The sequence below is a fragment of the Nannobrachium achirus genome (assembly GCF_963921795.1).
Source record: "Nannobrachium achirus genome assembly, chromosome: 10".
Classification (NCBI taxonomy): Eukaryota; Metazoa; Chordata; class Actinopteri; order Myctophiformes; family Myctophidae; genus Nannobrachium; species Nannobrachium achirus.
In genome coordinates this window covers 66,277,630-66,285,655 of record NC_137819.1, presented here as the reverse complement: position 1 = coordinate 66,285,655, position 8,026 = coordinate 66,277,630, and the positions used below count along the sequence as shown (strand labels likewise).

Genomic DNA, 8,026 nt, shown 5'->3' with positions numbered 1-8,026 from the left:
AAAAGTACTCCTCTTGTACTTAACACATTAGGCACTTCAAAATTTGAATAAACGTTCATTATTCGCAAAAACTTTTATGCGCTTGGAGGAGGTGGATTTAGAAAAAAGTAAATGCGCATTAATGAATGAAAACGGGTCAGCCAATAAATGTGAATAAATGATGACCTTCTGGTCCTCCAAGTTAACACTTTCCCCTGACGCTTAACGTCAGCGTTAGCCCACAAAACAAACCGTCCATGAAAATGTGTGTAAATTCCTCCCGTTTTCACAAGGTGCCAGCTGTAGCTCTTTACAGACTGTTGTGTGTTTGTGTCGCTCTTCTGCGACCTGGCGTTTCCCAAGGACCCTAAGCACAACGGTGGGGGCCAGTGGTGGGCAAGGAGGTAGGGAGCAAAATAACCAGCCTACACTAATTTGAATGACAGACGCAAATGGAAAGAGGCTAAAGTCGCTTTCTCTTAAAGGACCTACACCATGAATTTTCACTTTTTCTATTTTAAAACCTTTTTTTGGGGTCCCACTGGCACCTTCTATCCTCACAAAGTCCTATTTCTGTACATTGTGTCTTTCTCTGGTTTTGGGAAGACAGAGATGAAAAGCTTTCCACGGGTTCTCAGAACAATGCTGTTCTGAGAGTTGACGCATGTGACGTCACACGCGTTTCCCGTTTTTTTTTTTCAGAGTCAAAAAAACAATTTTTCAAAAAAAAAATTTTTTCAAAAAAAAATTTTTTTCAATTTTTTTTTCAAACTGTCAAAAAGTCCAAAAAATTTTTTTTTTTCAAAACTTTTTTTTTCAAAAATGTTTTTCAAAAAATTTTTTAAAAAAAAAAACTTTTTTTCTTCAAAAAAACTTCTTTTTTTTCTGGAAAAACCCCACTAGATGCGCCCCTGAGCAAACAGAGGCCGTTTTGGTATTGCAGCTGGAGAGCCTCATTATAGTAGAGCTAGAACAAACAAAAAGAATGGTCAGAGTGTTTGTTGAGGGTTAAAACCTGTCTAAGACTCAATTTTGAGCATATATTTATACAAAAAATATAGTTTTAAAAGCATGGTGTAGGCCCTTTAATGTGCATTTCTGATCATTTGCTTCCTATTTTTGAATACGTTTATGGAAACACAACTATTGACTGCCATCATTTCTAATCAAACAAATGCAGATTACTGACAAGGCTTTTTCCTATTCGTTATGCCCGGGTTTGAACCTGGGTCTCCTGTGTGAAAGTCCAATATCTTAACCATCACCCCAAAGGGATATCCCTATGGAACGAGGGAGATACTAGACTTTTTGAGGCTTCAGGTGGGGGCTGCGACTCTCTCCGCCACACTCACCCCCCTTTAGACCTCTTCCTACGGGGAAGCCCTCATCTGGGTCACGGCACCATTGTACCGCCTGGGCTTTGAACTGGGACTCCCGCAGGAATCACACACTGAATGAACCGATTCACTCATATCGCGCACGTTTGTATCGCGATTACGATACATATCGATTTATCTCTGCATGCCTAGTACTGACTGTACGTGGATGAAGTTAGCAGGACAGGATATCTTCACCGTTTCTGATAAGCAAATAGCAAGCTATAAATACAATGCTTTGATTAGTTTGATTCTTATTAGGAGAATACTCGCACGACAATAAATACCAGACAGAAATACGGACCATCCCCAAATATACCCGAGGCACAAGACTGTCTGTCTGTCTGTCTGTCTGTCTGTCTGTCTGTCTGTCTTTAAACCCTCCAAACTCATCCTCTCCATGTCGCCAAACTGTGTGTGTGTGTGTGTGTGTGTGTGTGTGTGTGTGTGTGTGTGTGTGTGTGTGTGTGCGCGTGTGCGTGTGCGTGTGCATGCGTGACTACTGCATTAGTGCTGCATTCCCTCTCAAGACGTGTTGCTCCCCGAGATACAACCAAGACTTACACAGTCTTGCATAATCCGAGAGAGAGAGACATTGACTTAGAGAGAGAGAGACAGAGAGAGAGAGAGAGAGACATTGACTTAGAGAGAGAGAGAGAGAGAGAGAGAGAGAGAGAGAGAGAGAGAGAGAGAGAGAGGGGAGAAAGAGAGAGGGAGGGAGGGAGAAAGAGAGAGAGAGAGAGAGGGAGAAGGAGGGAGCGAGAGAGAGGGAGAGGGAGTGCCTCATAACTCTTATTTTTACATACACACACTGCCCCCCTGTGGCCTGAAGCGGCCACTGCAGCCATGTGAGGTGAAAGAGGGAATGAAGAGAGTTGGGGAATAATTAATGATGTTCTATTGATGTTGTTTAACGAGCTCGTTAGCTAACGCTCCACACGGTCCCGTCCTCAGGAAAGGGTACAAGTTTAAACAAGGTTCAAATCAGTGTTTCTTTCATGTATCATGTGATTTATTACTAGTTCATACTAGTGGTTTTAAATCATTTTCATGTCTGTCTGATTGATTGATTGATATGATATGATTGACAAGTGTAGTGAAGTGTGACGTAATTTACCCATCCTACCTGGTTTGCGGTTTTCTTCCCCCATTCTGAATTCCCATAGACCTTTTTCATATGGCGTCATATAAGAACTGTGTTCCAATTATAAACAAATGATCTCAGCGGTTTGACTCATATTGATATGAAGAATCAACTGATGGTGAGAAAACGCTAATGTTACTGTCGCCCAATTAGTTACATTTTCACTAGAAACAGACTGTATCAAATATGAGTGACTGACTATCATAAACCATACAGAGCCACCTCGCCGATAATATCGCAAAGACCGCAATGCTTATAATGAGACGATTTAAGATGATTCAATGTTATTCTCCATAGTTATTCACATCATGACTTCGTTACTCTATGCGTCGCAGTTCTTGAGTAAATGTACTTGTTTGCTTTACACCACTGTGTGTGTGTGTGTGTGTGTGTGTGTGTGTGTGTGTGTGTGTGTGTGTGTGTGTGTGTGTGTGTGTGTGTGTGTGTGTGTGTGTGTGTGTGTGTGTGTGTGTGTGTGTGTGTGTGTGTGTGTGTGTCTCTCTCTCTCTCTCTCAGACCGTCAGGACCTTGAAGAACCCTCCAAGGTGGATGAGCTCCAGGAGCCTCTGCTGGAAGCTCTGAAGATCTACGTGAGGAAACGACGTCCTTCTAAACCTCACATGTTCCCCAAGACGCTGATGAAGATCACTGACCTACGATCTATCAGCGCTAAAGGTAGGTAGACCTGGACGCTAAAGGTAGGTAGACCTGTACGCTAAAGGTAGGAGTAGACCTGTACGCTAAAGGTAGGTAGACCTGTACGCTAAATGTAGGTAGACCTGTACGCTAAAGGTAGGAGTAAACCTGTACGCTAAAGGTAGGTAGACCTGTACGCTAAAGGTAGGAGTAGACCTGTACGCTAAAGGTAGGTAGACCTGTACGCTCCATCAGTGTTAAAGGTAGGTAGCTAAAGGTTTAGTAGAAGTAAACGTGGATTGTTATATATAATAATATTCTATGAATCAATGGCCAATTGAGTCGCGTTTTCGCGAAAAATAGAAACAATATTCTGTGACTTGAACATTTAAGGAAAAACTAAAAAGATAGCTGGCAGTGGTTGGTGGTTTGGTTAAATATTGTTACCAGAGAAGGAGTTCACATGTTAACCCTGCTATTGTAGCGCAACCACGAGGCAACGCCCGCGAGGCGAACCCGGGCCACTACCATAACGGGGCGTGTGCGTTAACCAGTCAGCCAAAGAGCCAGGCTCGTTAGCGAGCGGCAACGCAACACCCCAGGAGCCTACAGTCGTCCCCTCTACCTGGAAACCTGGTGGTTTGGTTAAATATGCGTGTTTCCTAAACCCACCAGGATTGAGGTGAAACTTTGTAACTTTGCTAAAGAGAAAAACGTACTGAGAAAGCTATTAATTTGTCACTACTGTACTCAAAATAAAAACTCTTACTGATTATCAGTTAAATTGATTGTTATAGTTTGGATATGGCTTGGGCGTATTATGCTGCGTGTATTATTGTAATGGATCGGTAGGGCGTAGGTACAGTAATGCTTTGCACTAAGTCTAACATTCATATGCATTTTCATACTTAAGATTATTGAGAGGGGTGTTTCTGTGAGGCGGGACTTAACTCAAGTCTGGTGGGTTTAGGAAACACGCATTTATTAGTCTCGCGAGGCCAGACTGTTGCCTCCACGATTTGGGCAAATGCTCCTGTCATACAGTCTGGCAAACGGAAATAGAAACGATGAGTGCGAGATAAAGCGGATGTGACGCAATCACTCCCTTGGTGCAGTAGCAATAACATGTCCTACTATTTCGGCTTTCTCTGGTGTTGTTGGTGTTACCTCCATGATGTAGAATAGGCCGCTCGAATGACTCTGTCTGTGCGAGTGTGCTTCTGTTATGTTTCCAATGGGACTACAGTTCAGATGCAGCAGTGGCTACTTCCGATACTCCGCCGTTCGGGAGCTGCCGTTCCAGACGTCAGAGATTGTGGAATAGTTGTCTGGCTACATGAGACTATTTATTGTCCCTCTCTTCCTCTTCCTGTCCATCCTCTTCGTCTTCCCTGTTTCCTGTGCAGGAGCCGAGCGAGTCATCAGCCTGAAGATGGAGATCCCAGGATCCATGCCTCCTCTGATCCAGGAGATGCTGGAGAACTCTGAGGGGCAGGATGGAGGGCAGGGCGGGACCTCCAAGGATGACAAGAAGACCCCCGTCCCCAAGGACGACAAGAAGACCCCTGGCCCCAAGGAGGAGGGGGGGAAAGGGGGGAAAGCAAGGGGCAGGGGCCCCGACAAGGAGAAGGGGAAAGGGGGAAAAGCAGGGGGCCCCAACGAGAAGGAGGAAAAGAAGGGGAAAGGGGGGCGCGGGGGAAGCCCCGATGAGGAGGAGGAGGAGGACAGCATCGCTCGTCCCGAGACCCCCGAGTCGCCCCCCTCCCCCTCCTCCTCCTCCTCCTCCTCGGACAACGAGGGGCGGGGGGGAGGAGCCGGGAGGACACGCCCCCAAGCAGCGACGAGCCCTGAAACGGCCGACGGGGGGAGGGGGGGGAGCAGGGGGTTCTCAAAAGTTTTCAAAAGTGGGGGCTCGTCCGGGAACGCTCTCAGGGTTCCTTGTGGTGGGTTCCAAATGGACCTTTTATACGTACAGGCCCGTAACGGAACCCAACGGACTCTCTCAGAGTTCTGGGTCCTTGAGATTAAAAACGAAACTAAACTAGGTTTGAGAACCACTGCTACACTAGGGGGCCTCGTCGTCCCAGACTTGCCCTGACATTCCTTTGCACAAACAGAAAAGAAAAAGGAGAAGAAAAAAAGAAGACTAAATCGTCAGGGTCGGGTTGGACCGCCAGGCGGTTTGGAACAAATCCCCCCCCCCCTTGAACCTTACACCCCCCCCCCCTCGCGCCTTTGCTTGTTCCTAAATGTTATACCCCTCCCTCCCCCCCACCCCTCCCCTCCCCGCCCCAAACACCTCCAACTTAGAACTACGTTGTTTCTTTACCTCTCTGTAGTCCTATAAATACCCCCCCCCCTTTGTAGTCCACCCCCCCCCCCCTGTAAGGACCAGTGCTTTGTGTATAAACCTCCTTCAAGAGCTCTTAACCGCTGTGGTGTGGGTGTGGTTACGGTTAGAAGGGGGGAGGGGGGGGGGTGTTATTAAAGGCATAGTATGTGACTTTTGTCCTGTGTTTACATAACAAAACAGTAGATCGTTCATTTAACCCTTTTAATTCCCTCTATAGCAGCCAGGCGTACCTCAGGAGCACAGCTAACCGGTTGGTTTTGGTAGACAGGTGTGTTGTTCCTGGGGTGACCATGAGAGGGCTCTGCAGGTAAACTTCTTCTCCAGTGACTTGATTGATGACTGCTGCTATAGAGGCGGGGGACGAGAAACAAGTAGACAAATCCCCCAGTCAAGGACTGGCCAGAGTTAAGCCCTTTGCACACAGGACAGTTGCGTTTTTTTCGTTTGCTGCATGAATAAAACACATTGGATTTGGTGTGCAATGCTGTGCGGAATCGGCGCTGCGGATCCCAAAAGGAGTCATAAAAGGAGTGATGAGTTTTTTACCGCATGCGACAAGACGCACGAATCGAAGTGGGTTCGATCGGGGAAAAAACGCACGGCCGCAGCCACTCGTCGCAAGGCTAATTCGGATCCGGTGTGCATGAGGTCGTAGAGAATCATTGTTTTCTTTAAAAAAATGAAATTGTCCGTTTTATCCGTGTGGATAAACGCGCCTGTGTGCAAAGGGCTTTAGCCTGGTTCCCAGCCCGTTCGCTCCGTTCCACATGTTGTATCGTCTCTACGCATCACAGTCTGGAAAGGAGCCTATCTCCAAGGGGGGGTGGGACATAGAACTCGGTGAGTCCAACCGCGGCTTCTTATTGGTCTTTGGTCATGTCTGTCAAACACACCAGTGTGTATTGGCTGGCTGATGACGCTGCTCTGATTCATTGGAACAGCCACCACGGCTTCCGATTTGGTCTGTGGTGCGGGGCGGGACAAATACACCAGTCTGTATTGGCTGGCTGATGACGTAGCTACCCTAACCATACTCTGATTCGTTGGAACAACATCCAATCAGCAACGACGACACCTACGTCACAACTTGTCCATGAAATACGAGTCAAATGAACCCCCCCCCCCCCCCCAGACTGGAGTGCGGAGAGAGAAAACAAATCGCCGAAAGGGAGCACAAACAGGCTGGGACCAGGCTAGGCCAGAGTCCAGGTCCTTCACTTTTTAGTTTAGAGTCCAGAGCGACTCCTAAGTTTGATGGAATTGTAGGTTACTTGGAAGTCTCAGGTCAAGAGAGGCCTCGGATCGAGTCACTAGTGACTGGCGTTGGAAGCAACAAGTCGAGTCCAAGAGCTCTTTTGACTTGATTGTCGAAGGTCACATTTTAGCAGAGTCTCCAGTCGAGACTGGATTCTCTCTAGTCTCCAGTCTCCAGTGCATACCTGCAGAGTCTTCAGTCAAATCTAGAGTTGAGTCTTCAGCGGAGTCTCGAGTCGAGACTCGAGACTCGATTATCTCTAGTCTCCAGTCTCCAGTGCATACCTGCGGAGTCTCCTGTCAAATATATAGTTGAGTCTTCAGCAGAGTCTAGAGTGGAGTCTTGAGTCGAGTCTAGAGTTGAGAGTCTAGAGTTGAGTCTTCAGTAGAGTTGAGAGTCTAGAGTTGAGTCTTCAGTAGAGTTGAGAGTCTAGAGTTGAGTCTTCAGTGGAGTCTCGAGTCGAGATTCAAGACTGGATTCTCACTTGTCTCTCATCTCCAGTCCAGTCCTGCCGAGTCTCGAGTGGACTCTAGAGTCCAGTCTCCAGCCTCCATTCTCCACCTCTGACTGCAGCCATAAAGGGAAATGATCGGTACAAAAATGTATGTATGGTTTTGTTAAGTAAACACGGGGCAAAGTTACATACCTTTAAGAGTTATATACCTTTAAGACCACGCCCCCCCCCCCCCCCCCCCCCCCCCCCCCGGACCACGGACCACCGGGAACACAGAGATGATTCTCCTCAGGTCTCCTGTGGACAGAAACCTTCTTTAAATCTGCATGACGGGAGTTTCGGTAAAAAAAAAGAAAAAGAAAAAAGAAACATGGTTTTAATGCTCTCTCTCTCTCACTCTCTCTCTCTCTCTCTCCATCTCTCATATTGCGTACATTGTACATAACCATTGTATGGTTAGAATTCTCTCTTGTTTCTATGATGATGATGATGATGAATTTTGTGGTGCTTTTTTTCCATTGTCTTAAAAAAAATAGGAATATCTTTGCGAGGCATCGTCGAGGTTTTAAAAAGTTGCGGGGGAAACTGATTGTAAAGTTCCTCAAAAAACAAACAGTTATTCTCTAGAATGTTATTACATAATAGACCTTATGGAAGTCTAATATTTTATATATGTTCCTGTATTTTAAAAAAAGAAAAAAGTCTGTTTTTTTTAATGTAACTATCTTGTTATGTTCATGTACCTTATTTTTTGCGAATGAATGGGTCTCTCCGTTCGGGACGTCAACAGAATGCAAAGACTTACCGACAACAACAGATGTATAAAATG

General features: G+C 46.2%; 1 protein-coding gene across 1 annotated transcript in view; it reads left to right on the top strand.

The window, feature by feature from the left end:
- Positions 1-7,332, top strand: part of LOC308293232 (retinoic acid receptor beta-like) — a gene marked incomplete at both ends in the record, with an annotated part of 170,317 nt that extends 162,985 nt beyond the window's left edge. Inside the window, 3 exons of the mRNA XM_080735668.1 lie at positions 3,016-3,174; positions 4,542-4,935; positions 7,245-7,332. Coding sequence (XP_080591794.1) covers positions 3,016-3,174; positions 4,542-4,935; positions 7,245-7,332 — 641 coding nt within the window. The remainder of the gene's footprint in view (positions 1-3,015; positions 3,175-4,541; positions 4,936-7,244) is intronic.
- Between the last annotated feature and the right edge of the window lie 694 nt (positions 7,333-8,026).